Here is a 20,918-nt window from a genome sequence, read left to right as displayed (position 1 = left end):
ACCACATTCACCTCCATGGGCTTTACCCAAACCATCCAAACACCTACAAGAATTGACAAGGCAACTAACAAGGAATCTGTCTTGGACTGGATTCTGACTAATAAACCAAGTCCTACTCTAGCAGGATGCCTTCCAGATGGTCTAAGTGACCACCTGCCAACTTTCCTACTACATCAAAATAATCCTAATCCTAAGGGTACTGTCTGCCATACCATCAGAAGCAGAAATAACTTTAATCCCATTAACTTCATTGTAGATCTAAAACATTGCAATTGAACACCATTGAAATACCTAGAATTAAATAAGGCAGTTTCATACTGTAATACCACCTTTCTAGGCATATTAAATATTCATGCCCCTCCAAGAACCTTAACAATCAGAGCTAATCCCACACCTTGGTTTACCAAAGAAACTAAACTCCTCCTCAAAGCCAGGGACAAAGCATGGGATCACTGGCATTCTGTCAAGTCCCCAGCTGCTAAACAAAGATATCAGGAGCTTAGGAATAAAACAAAGAAGCTAGTAAAACTTGACAAGATTAATTACTACTCCACTCTTTAAACCAAGCACCAACATCACCCCCAAAAGTTTTGGGCAGCCATAAACAAACTACTACTACCACCAGGCAAAAGTTGCACTCCCTCTCCCACCCTAGTAAATGACTCGGATAGTATTGCTACTCAAGTTATAAAAACTTCAAAGGTGCTAATATGAGCAAGTAGCTACACCATAAGCCCAACACAAAAAACAAAATGCTCCACGGAGTATATTACTCCAGTCTCTTTATTGTTAAGCGCTTTCTTCTCCAGTATACACACCTCAGGGACTTCCTCAGAACAAGAAACAGAAGAAATTACATTGCTCCAAGTCAGCACCCTTTTATATGCAATAAAACAATCAATTAATTAATTATTCTTACACAATTTTAAAGACCAAGGGCAGGATTCACGAATCCTCCATGTAAGACTTAATAAGTCTTACACGGAGGCCGCAGTTGAACAGTATGACGTCATCGAGCCATGAATATTCATGAGGGCATGCTGACTCATCAGTAACTCTTACACAGACTGAGTATGAAAGCAGGGGTGTGTCCAACTGCTGAGCAGTCTAAATGGTCACGCCCCTGCAAGTTGTTACAAAGCACAATGTCAGCACACAAGAGCAAGGTCGCTCAAATGTACTTGCACCCAACAGCACACTCCCTGACACTGGAAACCCCAATCAAAGTTATAAAACGTAAAATATTCATTTTTTATTTTTAATCCACGATATAGCTGCCTGCATACCTCTCAACCTCTTAGAATAAGAAATCTGGACAAAGCCATTAAAAAACTGGTACAAATAGGGACATGTTTTAAATATTGCTCTTACAAATTAGAAAGTTGATAGAATAACAGGTTTTGCATTAGTATGCATGTTCAAGTCTAAAACTCAAATGTCTGTCATTATTTTCTAACTTCAATCTTTAATAATTTGCCAGAAAGCCATAATTTTATGAAAAATGGACCAAAAATATAAGGCAAAAATTTGGACATTCTGCGAAAATCTGTACAGTTGAGAGGTATGGCTGCCCGTATTTGTGCGTGTGTGTGCAGGTGTGCCCATTGCCTAACCACAGTTAGCAATTGTGACAGCGAATAGCATATAAGAACTAATAATTAAAATTCTGCCAAGTAACAGTAGTGTAATGGTAGAGCGTTAGCCCAAAGAGTAGGCATTCAAGGTTCGAGTCCCACCACTACCCTTCTTATTTTTTTTATGTTCCAAATCAGTATATGAAATAATACCTGACATATATGATTAAAATATTATAAAAAGCAGTGAAATGGCCAATTTATTATTGAAGAAAATATATATTTTAAAGGCTCCAGATTTAAGCAGTGCTGTACCCAGCTAAATAGGGTTGCCCAAAGTTTAGCAGCGCTTTATCCAGTGCAATGTGTATGTGCGGACGAGCGTGCCACGCCAACCAGGGCACTGTAGGGACACATATCCTACACAAGGGTATCATACAGACAGATGCCTGTCATCTGATACATGCTGTATAGCAGTAAGCCGATTATGGCATAGTCATCCACATGTACTATACTTACTATCCCGTCAGTACCACATAGGTGGTAGCCCTCAACATGTATGTTGGGTACCAATGTGTACATACAGCCTCATGTTATGTCATGTGTCCCTTGGTATCCACATATCCATAGGTGTTGTGGAGTTCCAAGGTGTGTCACATGAGACATTAGAGGCCTGGATGCATATCCACAAGGCGGTTGTACACCTATAAAGACTGTCTATTATTGTCAGTCGTCGTTCTGTATGAACATGTCTGACATACCTCAGGCATATACCCTCACTCACACTACTGTTAAGTAACTGTCATGGGTGTGTGTGGCACAGATGACCCTGGCCACGGATCACGACAGCGGATGGCCCTGTCACATACATACATATGTGACCTACAATCTGAGAAACAGCGGCAAAACCTGTCAATGGCAACAAATGTATTCATGTAGTATGGAGGCTTCACACCTATGTACTGATTAAGGGAACATGTACACATATATATTTGCCACGCAGATACCTGATGTGTGCAATGCACTTACTGTTGTAATCATAATATGTCAGAACATAGTAAAAGCAAAACCCACACCGCATTGTCCACTTGTGACACACACAGAGTCAGCACTTACAGGATTCAAACCCCTGCCTAAGTATGACACTAGAGAGAGACGCATTAGCACAGCGTGCTATTTACTGGGTGGCTTCCCTTCTCCATCTGTATTTCTAGGGTGGTGACATCATCAGTCTTTCCAAAGAGGAATATACATCTTTAGTGTGTTTTCCCAGTCTTCAAAAAGGCCACTCCTTTCAAACAGAATTGCTCACACACACAGTCAGCGCTTACAGGATTCAAACCCCTATCTACATATGTTATACTACTACAGAGACATGCATTAACACGGCACACTATATGCTTTACTGTGCATTTTTCTACACCTGCTATACTTGTAGGATGCTGACATCACCAGACTTTCCAAAGAAGAATGTAACTCCTTCATTGTGTCTACAGTCTACAAAAAGGCCACTCCTCTTAAAGGATGTGATACACATACACAACACCCCCCATACACACACACACACACATTCATCATTTGTAGGTTTCAAACCCCTACCTACGTATGTTATGATACTACAGAAACAGGCATTAACATGGCACGCTATATGCTTTACTGGGCATTTGTCTACACCTGCCATACTTGTAGGATGCTGACATCACCAGACTTTCCAAAGAAGAATGTAGCTTCTTCATTGTGTCTACAGTCTACAAAAAGGCCACTCCTCTCAAAGGATGTGACACACATACACAACACCCCCCATACATACACATTCGGCATTTGCAGGTTTCAAACCCCTACCTATGTTATGATACTACAGAGACAGGCATTAACACGGCACGCTATATGCTTGACTGGGCATTTGTCTCCACCTGCTATACTTGTAGGATGCTGACATCACCAGACTTTCCAAAGAAGAATGTAGCTCCTTCATTGTGTCTACAGTCTACAAAAAGGCCACTCCTCTCAAAGAATGACACATACACAACACCCCCCATACACATTCAGCGTTTGCAGGTTTCAACCCCCTACCTAACTATGTTATGATACTACAGAGACAGGCATTAACATGGTGCACTATATGCTTTACTGGGCATTTGTCTTTACCTGCTATACTTGTAGGATGCTGACATCACCAGACTTTGCAAAGAAGAATGTAGCTCCTTCATTGTGTCTACAGTCTACAAAAAGGCCACTCCTCTCAAAGGATGTGACACACATACACAACACCCCCCCCCCCATACATACACATTCAGCATTTGCAGGTTTCAAACCCCTACCTAACTATGTTATGATACTACAGAGACAGGCATTAACACGGCACGCTAGATGCTTTACTGGGCACTTGTCTCCACCTGCTATACTTGTAGGATGCTGACATCACCAGACTTTCCAAAGAAGAAGAATGTAGCTCCTTCATTGTGTCTACAGTCTACAAAAAGGCCACTTCTCTCAAAGGATGTGACACACATACACAACCCCCCCCCCCATACACATTCAGCATTTGCAGGTTTCAAACCCCTACCTAACTATGTTATGATACTACAGAGACAGGCATTAACACGGCACGCTAGATGCTTTACTGGGTGTTTGTCTCCAACTGCTATACTTGTAGGATGCTGACATCACCAGACTTTCCAAAGAAGAATGTAGCTCCTTCATTGTGACTACAGTCTACAAAAAGGCCACTCCTCTCAAAGGATGTGACACACATGCACAACACCCACACACACACACACACACACACACACACACACACACACACACCATTCAGCATTTGCAGGTTTCAAACCCCTACCTAACTATGTTATGATACTACAGAGACCGGCATTAACACGGTGCGCTATATGCTTTACTGGGCATTTGTCTCCACCTGCTATACTTGTAGGATGCTGACATCACCAGACTTTCCAAAGAAGAATGTAGCTCCTTCATTGTGTCTACAGTCTACAAAAAGGTCACTCCTCTCAAAGGATGTGACACACATACACACACACACACACACACACACACACACACACACACACACACACACACACACACCTTCAGCATTTGCAGGTTTCAAACCCCTACCTAACTATGTTATGATACTACAGAGACAGGCATTAACACGGTGCGCTAGATGCTTTACTGGATGTTTGTCTCCACCTGCTATACTTGTAGGATGCTGACATCACCAGACTTTCCAAAGAAGAATGTAGCTCCTTCATTGTGTCTACAGTCTACAAAAAGGCCACTCCTCTGAAAGGATGTGACACACATACACAACCCCCCCCCCCCCCCCCCACACACACACACACACACACACACACACACACACACACACACACACACACACACACACACAGCATTTGCAGGTTTCAAACCCCTATCTAACTATGTTATGATACTACAAAGACAGGCATTAACACGGCGCGCTATATGCTTTACTGGGTGTTTCCTTTTCACCTGCCACATTTGTAGGTTGCAGATATCTTCTGACTGGTCATGGTAATGTCTGCAGTAATTGCAGGAATGAGCCATGTGTGTTGGAAGGTGTCCAATAGCTCTGTGTGAGTCAGCTGGACTGGTGTATGGGTGATTGTATGTTTGGCCATGGGATATCTTCTGTGTCCCTGCTACACAGATGCACAATGGACTGTACATATATGGGCTATCTTGTGTGACCTACTTTTCACATGCACAGTATTCAACTTGGACATGACACAAAAATCTCTAGTAGAAACAAACTATGGGCCAACTGGCGAACTACCAAAAATCCCCAGGATCATAACAAATACAGACAGGCAAGGAATGATACAAAAAGACTTGTCCTACTCGATAAAAAAGACTATTACTGTAGAGACTACAGGTGAATAATCAGAATAATCCTCAAAAATTCTGGGCTGGGATCAACAAATTACTGTATCCAGGTAAAACCTCAACCGCCAACCCAGCTACTAACTCTAATAAAACCACTGAACAGGTCGCTGATGGCTTCAATTATTTTTTTACTGAAACCATTCAAGCTCTTGCAAGCCAACTACCTCAAAGTACCCTGGAAGAAAACAACAATAACTCTGGTACCCAAAATGTATTTTGCTTTCAGCCTGTACCTACCTCCTATATTTGCAAGCTTCTCAAAAAACTAAAACCCACCACCCTATCCGCTGACCAACTCCCAGCAGAATATCTACAATTGACAGCTGACGCTGTTGCCTATCCCATCTCCATACTAATCAACCGAACCATTTCTGAAGCCAAAATTCCCATAATTTGGAAAACATCTTATGTTATTCCACTACATAAAGGAGGTCCCTCCACTGAATACTCCAACTACAGACCCATAGCCATACTCTCCCCACTAGCCAAGATTATGGAGAAATGTATACACAAACAACTTATGCAACACCTAATCCAAAAAGACTTAATGGCTGATACCCAACATGGTTTTCGACCACATCATAGTACTACCTCTGCCATACTATCCTTCACTAATACTATTAATGACAACTGCAACAATAATAGCACCTCATCTGCCCTCTTCCTAGACCTCTCCAAGGCCTTTGACATGGTCGACCATCACCTTATGATCTCTACCCTGCAGACACTTAGACTACATCCCAGTGCCCTTCTTTGATTTAAATCCTATCTCCATGACAGGAAACAAGCAGTTATTTGTCAAAATAAGCTCTCAAATATATTACCCATTACTATTGGAGTTCCACAAGGCTCCATACTAGGACCACTATTGTTTTCCATCTTTATTAATGATCTTCCAACCATCATACCAAACATCAACAGTATTCAGTATGCTGATGACTCCACTTTAATCTGCTCAGCTACATCACCAGATGATCTAAAAAGGGACACCCAGACTACTTTTTCTGTGATAGAAAATTGGCTATCCAAACGTCGCCTACTACTCAATCCCAGAAAAAACAAACTGCTTATATTTCCACCAACCCAGAGGTCCTTACCCTTCTCCTTTACCATCCAAGCTAACGATGGGACAATTATTTCCCCTGACCCCAATACCAAATTGCTAGGTGTTACAATAGATAACTATTTAAAATTTGACCTCCATATTTGCCAGACTATCAAAACCATCAACAAAAAACTCGTCTCACTCTATAGACTAAAATCCTTCCTCATCCCCGGTAGCTTAAATAGCCATTGCACACTCGCATCTACTATCCACCCTCCTATATGCTTTCCCACTTCTAGAAAATATAAGTAAAACTGATCTTAACAAACTTACAGCCTGCTACAATCACATCGCTAGGTTTGCTACGGGTTCTCCTTTTAGAACCCACCATTGCATTAACCTCAAACAACATGGATGGTTGGAGTTTCCCAATCTTGTTAAGTATAACCTGCTAATATTGGCTAATAAAATCGTAAAAAACCCAAATCACATTCCAGCCCTTAGTCACCACATCTTCCCTCACAACAACTCAAGAATGCTCCGCTCATCCAATAAGCTACAAATAGAAACAACTAAAATCAACAATGCAGCTGGCATGGCCATATTTGCTAATTCTGTAGGCAGAACCTGGAACAAACTTCCAGATGCCATTACCTTGCTCTCCTTCCCAGTCCAATTCAAACCCTCTATCAAACAATACCTAGAACAAAAATGGATATGTCATTGTGACAAACCTGACTAATTCTAACAGTGCATGTAGTTTTGTCAATCTAACTTGTTTTTTTTCCTTTGTTTATCTAAGACCACCCTCAAAAAATGGAATTTTGTAACACTGCCTGTATGATTGTACTTCTATTGTATTCCTTGTCTTAATAACAATTTAACCTGATTACTTAAATATTACTTATATTTAATGTTCATCTGCTCTTCTGTTACCATTATTGTACTAAGTTTGAACTTCTGTAAAAATTCAAAAATCTGTAACACTGTTTGGCTGAAAGTATCTTTCAGTTATCCCTGTCTAAACAACATCAATACCCAATTGTAAATATTATTGTATAATCAATGTTACTTTTGCTCTTCTGCTACTTTGACTGTATTCTGCTGGAGCTTATCTCCCCGGGCCTCCGCTAAAAATGGACTTGGTTCCAGTCAGACTTACCCGGTCAACAAATGTAAAATAAATGAATAAATAAATAAAATAAATGTTGCACTGCCAGACACACTCTGTCTAGGTGTGTACATGCCCTAGGGCAGATAGCCTAGGATCAGACTCTGCACCTATGTTAATGTTCAGGATTCACACCTGTTTATTGATGATACCCTTTGCAGGTGTTTATCGTCTTTGTTTCCCCACTTTCTATGAACAACTTAGGTATCTGCAGCAAAGATGTGATTATGACAGGGTTCGACTATATTGTATATGTGTCTATTGTCATATAGCTGTGTGCACAGGCCAGATTGCTGGATAGCGTGTGGTTCCTGGGTTGACACCTGTAACTGCCTGATAGGTATGGGCCATTGCTATGCTCTGACATGGCCTATGTGTGTGAGCATGCCCAGTGTAACCTTTCAGAATGTTGCTGAGTTCCACTACCATAGTTGATTTATTCAACGTTTTACCTGTAGCTAATAGGCTTGTAGTCTGCTCATCTGCAAAATAAAACACCCCTGTCAGTCTCGAACCCCAGACCTTGGACACACTAGACTGCATGAATTATTACTAAGCTACAGCAGATATAAAATAATTTGATGATGTAATAAATATATCATTCCTTACAATGAAGGCATGTAAAGGAATAATAGAAAGGCCATTAGACAAAGCCTGTTCTGTGAATCCTTAACAGCCAGTGTTGTGGAATTGCATTACATGACAGTGATAAGAGAAGCAGTCATTCTAGCAAACAATAACATTACAGAGGCACTTTACAAACCACACACAGTAGCAGGGCACTACAAACACTAGCATATCTGAGTGGGGCAGATGCCATAGCTCTTAAATATGTTCTATGCAAGTTCATGAGTGTGCAATGTATGTTAGCTGTGTCACTCTCACTCCCTCTAGAAAGTATTGCCGTCATGTATAGAGGTGGGGTATTACACAATGAATACTGATATTAATAACAGTAGACACTGCTTGCAACTGCAGCCACTAACATTTTTTTTTGTCAGTTAAGCTTTTTAAGTATTTACTTCTCTTAGTTAACTCCAGTGTTGCAGTGTCTCTTGACAGAAACATAATGGGCTGTTGTTTTCAGAGTTTTAAGTGCTGGGCTGGGCTGGGTTTGTGTACTGCCTGTGTGATTGCCTGATTCTGATTATTTCCACCTGCTAGCTCTGCTGACTCTCCCTGGTTAACTTCCTACTGTTTGTTGTGCTTCCTTTTCCTTTTCCATTCCCTCAAGGGGGCGGACACAGTGTGCACCTTCTATTTCTTTGACTTTAGCTAGGATACTTACTGACACACACCTTCCAGTGATGAGCAACTGACAGCTAACACATGCCACTCTGCTCTAATGAGATTAGCTTCTTTCATACATACCCCGCTCATGATGTCACCTATATCCTACTCTGTTACTCCCCTTATCCTAGTCTTTACACTCCACTGACTGTGCTCATTTGCTATGTAGACTTGGGATTCACTATCCTTACCCTCATTTGCATAGGATTGCCTACCAATGCTTGGTTACATCTCTTAGACTGGGTTCCCCCCTTAGCAACCCCTATTCGGTAGCCATGTTGTCTTCAGCCTGCCATTGCCTTGCATTGTGCATTACAAATTCACATAAAATCCACATTTGTGGATTTTTATTATTAGTTTTCTGTTTTTTTAGAGCACAGCCCTTTAGTGCAACGCTGCACTACGCTTAAACATCGGAAATCAGACAAAAAAAAAATTTTTTTTTCATTTTGCATCAGGAAACATTGCCAGTGGCCATATATTTGGCCATTGGCATGCTTCCTCTACTAGATGCAACCTTTATTTCGAGCTGTCATGGCTCCGTTTTGCTATTTGCAGAACGGTACTCAGTTGTCAACTGAGTACATTTCTACAGATAACACTACTTTTACTCGGACAGGTTCGGGTTTCCTGAATCTAAAATCTACCTCATTTGCATGCCTTTCAGCTGCAATTGAGGTAATTTGCATGTCCCGGCCCTGTCCGTGTAAGAGATATGTTAGGAGCTCTCTTGCACACCCCTGCAGGCTGTTCCTGGATCGCTCGTCGGACGTGATGGCTGCATGGAGTCTTACTCTACTCTTAGACTCCGTGCAAGCCATCGTGAATCCAGCCCATAAACAATAAAACTTTTATACTTTAAATATGCTTTAGAAAATGTTAAATTTACAGTATTAAAATATATTATATTATTCAAAGTACAATAAAAATTCAGATATTTAAAGTCCTTTTTCTTAGAACATGAATCAGGGAAATATGATCATTTAACTCTGGTTCAACAGTAGCATTTAGTCTAATAATCCAATAAAACTCTCTAAGATCAACCTGATGCACCCACCAACCACCTCTAAAATTCTGTGGGACAACTTCTAAAATGCCAAACTTAAATTTTGTATTTCAATCACAAACTAACGTGTGCCTATACAATGCGTTATGTACGTTCCCCTTGTTAATGGCATAAAGGTGTTCATATATTCTGTCTTGAAATTCCTTTCCGTTTTGCCAGTATAGTAATATGAACATGTTTGTCAAACTGAAATATATATAACATCTCTCATGTTACAATTACCCTTGTGTAGAGGAATACCCCTACCATGCCCAGCTATGAGGGCCACATCACTATCTAAGATGTAGGGGCATTGATTGCAACTACTGCATCTGGTGGTTCCTTTAATGAACATAGTCTTGTTAAGGAAAGTGTGCTCTGTCAAATGTTTAAAATTCCTCCTAGCTTTGCATACAAAGCTTGGTGTCTCACCAAGTGTAAAAGAATATCAAAGTTCCCTTTGAATATATGCCAATTCGTCTTTGTAATGTCCCTCAAGACACGTTCACCTGAACCATAAGGGATGACCATACTAGTGTCAAAATTGACCCTTTCAGTGTCTTGACTACCCATTTTTTTGAATGGTCACACCACTTCCCAATAAGGGTTTATATTTTTAATCCCAGGGGGAGATTCAGAAACAAATATAGGTAATTGGTATTGACACACAGTCAAATATTGTGCTGTTTAACAATGGTAAATGTGCTTCCTATGAAGGGTTTAACATTTATAATTATACTGATTTGGTTTTAGATACAAACTGCTTTTCTTTATTCAGGAAAGGGTTCAGGTTCATCCCTACTTTCAGATTGAACACAGTGGATGTTATTACTGAGCTGAAGTTATTTACTAGGAAACTAAATTTTAAAATTTTGTTCAAGGGACAGGATCTCCCTGGAAAGGGAGACAAATTTAAATTGAAAAAGAAAAGTTGCATTAACCCACCACTGCACCCCCTTATTCTAGCTTTTGAAAAATCTTGTTAAGTAGACATTCAGAATGAGTTTAAACATTTTAGACCTGAAAAATATTTTAATTTGAGTATCAAAGAACACACTTTACTTAAACAATTTAGAACAAACAAAGAGCTAAGAATTATGAAACCAAATAAGGGTGGGAGTTGTGTTGTTTAACAGTATTGATTATGTTAGTAACCTTGCAACGATTTGCTGACAACAAGAAATATCAGGTTGCATCTAGGAACGAAGTTATGTTAGCACATATAACAATCCAACTATTTCTAGAAGATTCTCTTTTACAACAAGCCATCTCAGAGGATTTATTTAATTTTTTGACTTCTGAACATCTACTTATCCCAAAAGCCTTTGGCATCCCAATAGTACATAAGTGCATAGATGACCCCCCCCATTTAGGGTCATTATTTCAGCATGGAATAGTTCCACATATACCCTTTGTACATTTGTAGATATAATTCTAAAGGACATTATTGGTTCAGTGAACTATTTCCTAAAGGACTCTTGGGATTTCCTGTCTAAATTTAATGAGTTGGTACAATGACAGTGTTATTTTTTCCACTGTTGATATAGTGGATTTATTCACTTTCATGCCCCATAAGGAGGGCCTGGATTTATTCTATGAAGCAGTTAGATAACTTACTACAATTTCTGATACTATGTTAAATTTTTTGATGGCTGTAATGGGCCACATTTTGTCCAGTAATTATTTTACATTTGAGGGCGAATACTATAGGCAAACACAAGAGGTAGCAATGGGGGCAACATGTGCCCCCATCTACGCCAATTTGATTTTATATACATGGGAAAAGAAATATATCTTCAAAAGTGCTTTTAAACCTTTATGGTGTACCTATTATCGCGTTTTGGATATGTGGTTATCTTATGGAACTATTTGAATGTCAATCTTGATGAGTTTTTGGACCACATCAATCAAATTTACAGCAAAACATTCTAGTGAGAAAATAAATTATTTGGATGTGATTATTTCTAAGGACACATCCAATAAAAAATTTGCTTCTAGAATATTTCAAAAGGACACTTTCTCCAACAGCTACCTTGATTTTCAGAGTATCCACCCCTTTCATATGAAGAGAAACATTTATAAGGGACAATTGGCAAGGGCTGGGAGAATGTGTTCCACATATGACACCTTCTTGGAAGAAGTTTCCAACATAACAGAAATGTTTAGGGTAAGGGGTTACCCAAAAGGACTTCTTGAAGAAATAGCAAAAGAAATGATGGAAGGATGGGGTTCAAAATATAAACCCTTATTGGGAAGTGGTGTGACCATTCAAAAATGGGTAGTCAGTACACTGAAAGGGTCAGTTTTGACACTAGTATGGTCATCCCTTATGGTTCAGGTGAACATGCATTGAGGGACAATATAAAGAAGAATTGGCATATATTCAAAGGGAACTTTGATATTCTGTATGTACTTGGTGAGACACCAAGCTTTGTATACAAAGCTGGGAGGAATTTTAAACATTTGACAGAGCACACTTTCCTTAACAAGACTATGTTCATTAAAGGAACTACCAGATGTGGTAGTTGCAATCAATGCCCCTACATCTTAGATAGTGATGTGGCCCTCATAGCTGGGCATGGTAGGGGTATTCCTGTACACAAGGGTAATTGTAACACGAGAGGTGTTGTATATATTTCATTTTGCCAAACATGTTCATATTACTATATTGGCAAAACGGAAAGTAATTTCAAGACCAGAATATATGAACACCTTTATGCCATTAACAAGGGGAATGTAAATAACACATTGTGTAGGCACACATTAGTATGTGATGGAGATACAAGATTTACATTTGGCATTTTAGAAGTTGTCCCACAGAATTTTAGAGGTGGTTGGTGGGAGCATCAAGTTGATCTTAGAGAGTTTTATTGGATTATTAGACTAAGTGCTACTGTTGAACCAGGGTTAAATGATCATATTTCCCTGGTTCCTGTTCTAAGAAAAAGGGCTTTAAATATCTGAATTTTTATTGTACTTTGAGTAATATAATATATTTTAATAATGTACATTTAACATTTTCTAAAGCATATTTAAAGTATAAAAGTTTTATTGTCTTTGTCTTTAAAATAGTGTAAGAATAATTAATTGATTATTTTATTGCATATAAAAGGGTGTTGACTTGGAGCAATGTAATTTCTTCTGTTTCTTGCTATGAGGAAGTTCCCGAGGTGTATACTGGGGAAGAAAGTGCTTAACAATAAAGAGACTGGAGTAATATACTCTTTGAAGCATTTTGTTTTATGTGTTAGGCTTATGGTGTAGCTACTTGCTCATATTAGCACCTTTGAAGTTTTATTAGTTGTGTAAATGGCTGAATTAGCTCTTTCTCAATCCTGCAAAGCATGGTTCCAAAGCTATTTAGCCAGCCGACAGCAGGCAGTTCTGTGGAAACAAGACCTTTCACCCCTTCTTCCAGTCACTCTTGTTGTTCCCCAGGGTTCTATATTAGGCCCACTGCTGTTCACCCTCTATACCAACAAGCTGTATTCCTCCACTTCCAATGCATCTGTCATTCAGTATGCAGATGATTCTACATTAATTTGTGCAGCTTCCTCACTAAATGAACTTCATACTTTAACGCAAGAATCATTCTTCTCTATGGAAGCATGGCTGTCCAATACCCAACTTATACTAAACCCTACTAAAACCAAACTACTGCTCTTTAAACCTACTAGATCCTCTTCATCAAACACCACTTTCAATATTTTGTCCAGCAATAATACTACTATCTCTTCCTCGGAGCATATCAAACTCCTTGGTGTTGAGATTGATAACAGACTCAGATTTAGAGTTTATTTCCAATATGTTTAGGAATAGGGGATACCCTTTAGCCATGTTGAAAGATGTAACGGATTATATAAAAAAGCAATGGGGTAGTAAATATATACCATTATTAGGTAAATTCAAATTTGCCTGTGTAGACATTGATACAAAAAATAATCATTTGGCATGTGAAGGTAGAAATAGTGTGTGTATTTTAATGTATACACCATATGTGAACTTAGTTAAGGAAATAGTAAACAGACACTGGGATTTGATAACAATATCGGAAAATATTGGTACGAGACTAGGTAGTCACCCGTACTTTGTATATAAAACAGCGCCAAATATTAAAAGGTTATTGGAAAGGGCAAACAAATTTGTAAAACCTAAGAATACATTAAAAGGGACTAGTAAATGTGGATCATACAAACAGTGTGGGCGTATTAATGAAGTGGTAGGCATTAAGCTTGAAGACATTAACAAGACATATGTGAAGTGCAGGGCAGGCAATTGTAATTCCAAGCAGGTAGTTTATATTGCTACATGCCTTGCCTGCCCAGCATTTTATATAGGAAAAACCGAGAGAGAAATAAAAAAACATATATATGAACATTATTATAAAATTGAAGTAAAAGATATGAATAATGCATTGTATAAACATTTATGTGATAAAGGGGATCAACATTATTTTAAATTTTCTATTATCGATCAGGTAGATAGCTATGCACAAGGAGGAAATTGGAAAGTGTTGTTAGCAATGAAAGAAAGCAAGTGGCAAATACTTACAGATGCCACTAGATATCTGGGCATTAATGAAAGTATTAGTATTAAACCTTTTTTAGTTCTTAGTATTTATATTGCACTTATGTATTTATCGTAGATGTGTATATGATTGTAATATTTTTTTATATATATATATTGTTTATATATATATTTTTAGGATATAAACTAGTAAATGGATTTTTGAATTCCATTAGAGGAATTTTTAGAATGTATTATTGGAATGTATTTGTATAGTTATGTGTATATATTGCATCATTTTTATATCATGTTATATAGGCGGATGTTTCTTTAAGCGATTTAAAATTTTTGACACCAAATTTGCTCTTTAAACTATGGGTACTTTTAAAATACTGGTTCTGAGGAAGTCTGTATATTAACAGATGAAAGCGCTTAACCAGTCGAGTGTCTATATTGTATCATTCAATAAAAGAGTATCACTGTTCGAGCTGTGCTAAAGTCCTTGAGTCCTGCACCAGTTTTGTTTTGTGACAGACTCAGATTTGATATTCACATCTCCCAGACCATCAAGAAGGTCCACAAAAAACTAGGTACCCTCTATAGAAATAGACAATTCCTTACCCAACCGACAAAAGCAACCATAGCCCACAACCACCTCATCTCAACCCTCTTCTATGCCTCACCTATTCTAACCAACCCTAGAAAAGCAGATGTAGCCTGGCTTGACTCATGCTATAAGAAAATTGCTAGATTCCCCTCTAACTCCCCATATAGGTCTCACCACTGCTCATCCTTGAAGCAGCTCAACTGGCTGGAACTTCCCCAACTCTTACACTACAGTCAACGTATTCTGGCCCATAAAATTCTGTTGTTGTGTCTTTCGGCTTTTCCCAGTTAGGGGTTGCCACAGCGGAACTCCAGTCCGCTAATGATTGGTATAAAATTCTGTATCATCCGGAAAAAAACCTGCACTTCCAAACCTACTTAACCTCCACAGCAATAATGGGACTCTTGGCTGCAGCAACAAACCTATTCTAATAGTAACTAAAACTAACAATATTGCAGGTGACACCCACTTTTCTAATTATGTATCCAAAATCTGGAACCTTCTACCCAGTCAAATAACTACTATCACTTCCTTTACACAGTTTGAAAAGTCATTAAAAACCCATCTCGTTAATAGCTGGCTATGCTCTGGCACTACACCAGGTTAGACCCTCCTCCACTATGCACACCTCTCCTAACCTAATAATTTTTACTTGACAATTAAAGGGTCCTAGGTCCTAAGGCTGTACATATACATATGAAATATTATTAATGAGATTTTGATTCTGGCTTAGACTTTTAATTCTCCTTTATTTTGCAGTTGTCACCCCAGCGATAGTGTTGATGTTTCTCATAGGCTAGAGACACCAGTGATGCTGTAATAATACTTTGTTTCATCAAGTGAGTTATTATGTCTGTTTTTTTTTAATTTGAATGCAAGTATTATGTTTGTACTTAACTTGCTTGTAACTTTTCTCTGCTACTTTTGTTTATACATTATACATTACATGTTTTTCTTATTCCAGAGTTTTCTCCCCAGGACTCCACTGAAAACGGACTTTGTCCAGTGGACTATCCCGGTTAACAAATGTAAAATAAAATAAATAAATAAATATGGAGAGCCCAGGGGAGGGAGGAAATTAGTAATTTTCTATGTCATTCATAACTTAAGGTGAAACTACAGAAATATGCAGCCAACTTATTTTAGAAAAGTAAAAGTGTTTCTTTGTGGTAAGGGCTGCATACCCATGGAATGGTCTGCCAAAATGGGTGGTACAGTGCGAATCCACAGAACCATCCAAGAGAGCATGGGAAAGGTAAGGGTGAAAAAATATAGGTATGGAGGTGCTGTAGAATGATAAATACATTTAAATGACAAACCAAACAGGCATACTATCTGTTCTGGTGTCAAGTAAATATAATGTGATACTATATCCAAGTGATCCAGCAAGGGCAAATGTACTCTCTGCTTTTTTTTTTAAACAAGAAACATCTTTATTAAATTATTTATGAGATTCACAATCATACATTTATATAAATAAATACAAACCATACTGACGTAATCTTAGTTGCAAGTATTATACTTCATAAACCTTATTGACATAATTTTAGTTACAAACATTATACATCATTTATAATCTACCCAATCATTGTCAGTCAAACATTGCATAGCTCATTCAAATCCTGCCTTCCTTTAAACCTCATTCCTCCCCTGTATGTATTGTTCCCACAATTCCCAATTTTGCTATGTAGTTTGCTTCTACCATTTTCTAAAGATCCCAATTCCAATTCTTTTATCTCTGTAACTAAATTCACTACTTCTAGTACAGTTGGCTTAGACTTTGATTTCCATTTTCTAGTAATTGCTTTTTTGGTGGCCACCATAATTAGATTCCACAATGGTTTACTAAGTCTAAGTAATTCCGATTCTGTTTCATAGTTCAGAAAAATAATTTTCCTAGATACACCAATTTACTCACCCAGTATATCTGATAGAGTAGTCTGCAGGGAATCTTTAAAGGCTGACAACTCATTACACTCAAAAATATGTACCTGTTACCTCCTTCTTCCCCATCACACCTCCAACATTTGCTGTCTACCTGAGGAAAAATTCTCTGGACTCTACTTTGGGTTTAAAAATACCCATGTAAACATTTCCAAGCAAAAATCCTAAATCTTATAGATTTTGTTGCATATTTGACAAACATACATATACCCCCCATTATTTCTTTGTGAATTGCTTATCTCTTCCCAATCCTTTCTAACCTCCTTTGATCGATTCTTATAGTTATCATGCAATATTTTATATCCTCTTCTAATTATTCCTTTTTTAACAGCAGCTTCTGTTCTGCATTCTTCTAAAACCTTTACTAGTGCTGGTCTTTCTTTTAAGATCCCCCTATTTCTTTCTTTTTGCAAGTACTCTGATATTAATCTTTGATGGGGAAGGCAATCTCTAACCTGCAATCCAAATAAGTTCTTGGTGTCTTCCCATTCTGTTACCTTTCCCTGTCTAGTGATTTTCTCACAATACCTTAGTTCCTTTGCCAGTTTTCTCCAACAAATTCCAGCCCTCCTCTTGCCTATTGTCTGTATCCCTAATTGCAGTCATCCATAACAGCAGATCTCCTTTTTCCATTGCCATGTTGGCTTAGTTCTTAGACTACTTTCTGCTACTTTATGAATGTAATATTCTGTACGATTATTGTTATTCTCCATAAAGATCTGCATCCAAACTCCCAGTCTGTCCTTGTTTCTTCAGCTTCCCCCATTTTATCATCATTCCTTTCCACTTAGTTTTCTGCTTGTGCTATGTATAGGAGGCTTAACTGTGTAGCTCTGAAATACCCCTTCAACTCTGGTAATCCCAATGCACTCAGTTCTACTGGAAGAATCAGCTTATTCCATTTGACTCGACGTCTTCCCTTCCCAGATAAAATCCTTCAGCTCCTTATTAATTGCTATCCACAACTTCTCCTCTTGTTGATAAAAACATGCCTAAACTGTGTATAAGACGAAAGGGACTAAAAACACTTTAACTGCTCGTATTTTACTACCCAGGGCAGATGCACATGTGTGATTAGATTTGCGTTTCATAAATAAAAACGATGAAGAGAAATCAATAGACTGTCTTGTAAAGTGATTGATAGACTGAACATATAAGAGAATGTCTGTTTTTACTTGTTGATTGTTAACATTTTGCATGATTTTTAAAACATATTTCATATACCTGTGGTGTGAACCCTTCTTATTTAGAAACATTTTATGCTTATGTTTCTCAACAGTCCAACATCAGATGGGGCAGGAGCAGCAATTCTAGCTAATGAAGACTTTGTGCGAAAACATGGTTTAGAGCCAAAAGCAGTTGAAATATTGGCACAGGAGATGATCACAGACTTTCCAAGCACCTTTGAGGAAAACAGCTGCATAAAAATGGTAGTACTTCAAGTAATAAGCATGTGACTTTAGCTGTGTTTCATTACCATATTTAAGCAGTGTGGGAAAACGTTCTATGTTTATTAAATGCACATAAAGTTAATTCCGTAAAAATATCAAAATATAAACTTTCTAGGTACAAGCATGGGACAGCTTGCTTTAAGACAGAATCAAAGTCCGATAATATTCCTTTACAAGATGGTATAACTTTCTGACATTAAGACATCTGTACATATAAAGATGAAAGTGCGTAACGTTTATTTTTATTTTTAATAACAAAGTCAGAGGTTGTATGTTTATTATGGCTCCTAGAGATCACTTAGGTATTACAGTATGTCACTTGTTACAGACTTGGTAGGCAAGTCAGCTCCTATTACCATTACATTTTGCTGATTCACTTTTGTACTGTATCTATTAGGGATCCACCCCTTTCCTCCGTTTCCCTTTTTTATGTACCTTCAGGGTGGACTGAATGCTTGCTAAAATCCAAACATATTACATTCATTGGATGGCCTATCAGTCCACTTCAAGTTCGGTATACTTTACATGTAACCCTGTCATTAAACGGGACCAGGGATCAGGTTAGATTTATGAAGTCTTTCCTTTATGAAACATTGCTGATGAAAGCCTGCAGCCCATTTGCCTTGGAGATTATTAAAGATGGCTTTTTATGGTAATCCTTTGGAAATTTTTCATCATGTGCCTTAGAGACTGTGTTAAGATTACTAACTTTATCTGCTTCCCTTATGGAACTTTTGAAGAGACATAGAGACTTGTTCATAGTCTCCAATTTGCTACCACCCTTTCGTCTTACAGGGCCTGAGAGATTCCTTCTTATGGATCTGATGACGGTATGAGGCAACTACAAGCAACTTGTAACACTGTGTAGCCTGAGCCTTATCTTTGTTCATCCTGTCTAGCTCTATGTTCTGCTCCCCATATGAGTAGTCCCCGTCTCTCTACTCAGTTCCCCTTAGCTCTGAACAGTTTCTATTACCATCATTAGTCATTGTCAGTCAGTAACAAGCAGAGGTGGTTACTCTCTGAGTAACATGTACTCTCCTTGCACACTTTCATATGCTGTTGTCCAGTCTCAGACATGACATGAGACTGCCCTTGTTTTGCTTATAAATATTTCAAATGTTTTGCCTTCATCTCTTGCCATGTTTACCAGCTTACTTTGCTTTGTTAACTTTGCTGTATGTAATTTTTTTTCTTTGTTGGAGCTTTTCACCCCAAGCCTCTTCTGAAAAGGAACTTTTACCCAGCTTGACTATACTAGTCACCAAAAATAAGTAAAGAAAGGCTTGTGCCATGGCAGTAGCGGTAAGTATTATGTTCTCTTTTTTCATCTCAAACTTAAAGTGAATCTCGTAACTGTGGACTGTGCACAACAGTGTTACATTGTTTCTGTTGCCCATAGCATTCTTTGAACTTTCATAGTGGACATTCTTTTTATTGCTGAAAAGAAGGTTCAGGATTATGTTTCCTTAGTGGACTGCTATACCATTTTCTGGTATTTCGCCTCAAGGAAGACCTCAGATGTCTAGCTGATAACATGTTAAAATCCATCATTAATATGACACTGTTGTGCTTTACTGTCTCATGCAGTCATTATGCCAGGCTCATTTAATCTCCGAAGCCTACTCTTGGTAATGCAAGGTGGCTTCCCTCTTTATTGCATCATTTGCAGGTTTTCTTTGATAATTTTGTTCTCTTTTCCTTGCTCTTTCTTGCTTTAATCAGTTGAATATTCAGCCAAATTGGTGAACACATTTTTATTTTTTTTTATTCATAATAGATTTTATTTGTAATTCTCTATAGTCCGTGGAGAGTAAAAAATTGCAATTTATTAAATCGTAGTGTGATTTTAAAGTTTGATTGTACTAGCCACTGTATAGACCTAACTAGTGTTGCACAACAATAAGGAACACTGCCTACAGCATTCCAGACCTCCCAGACACACATTTTGGTTATATTACACTAGTTATGTCATACAGTCAGTTGACAGTCTGAGCCCTACCCGAATGTTGATCTCCTTCATTCTGAGTGTTCTAATCATGTAATTTTTTGAAAGTAATGTTTATACACTATAATAGCTACTTTGTTATTGATGTTTGTCAAATGTGACTTTTCGTGACCTTAAGTACTGCAGCACACTAAACATGTGCATTATGCTTTAACATGTAATATGAGTTTTTAGCTGTAAATAATGTGCATAACTTCACCAGTACTGTGTTTGTGAAAATGTGCTGCAGCTACCAAATCATAACAAAATAAAAGTTATAACCATAAGATGGCAGTATAAACTCAATGGACAAGCTGAAATTATGCCACTAGAACATAATGTAATGTCAATGGTTTCCTAATTTTGAACTGCTATTTTGCAGTGGTATGTGTTGT

The 20,918-nt window shown here is 38.2% G+C and overlaps 1 protein-coding gene across 1 annotated transcript in view; it reads left to right on the top strand.

Moving 5' to 3' along the window:
- Window positions 1-20,918, top strand: part of SCP2 (sterol carrier protein 2) — an 854,319-nt gene that overhangs the window by 194,406 nt on the left and 638,995 nt on the right. Inside the window, exon 5 of the mRNA XM_044085453.1 lies at window positions 18,365-18,515. Within this exon, the coding sequence (XP_043941388.1) occupies window positions 18,365-18,515 (151 nt within the window). The remainder of the gene's footprint in view (window positions 1-18,364; window positions 18,516-20,918) is intronic.

This window comes from Protopterus annectens, chromosome 10.part0 (genome assembly GCF_019279795.1).
Source record: "Protopterus annectens isolate FY-2018-M chromosome 10.part0, PAN1.0, whole genome shotgun sequence".
Lineage (NCBI taxonomy): Eukaryota > Metazoa > Chordata > Ceratodontiformes > Protopteridae > Protopterus > Protopterus annectens.
This window is presented reverse-complemented; position numbering and strand designations above follow the sequence as displayed.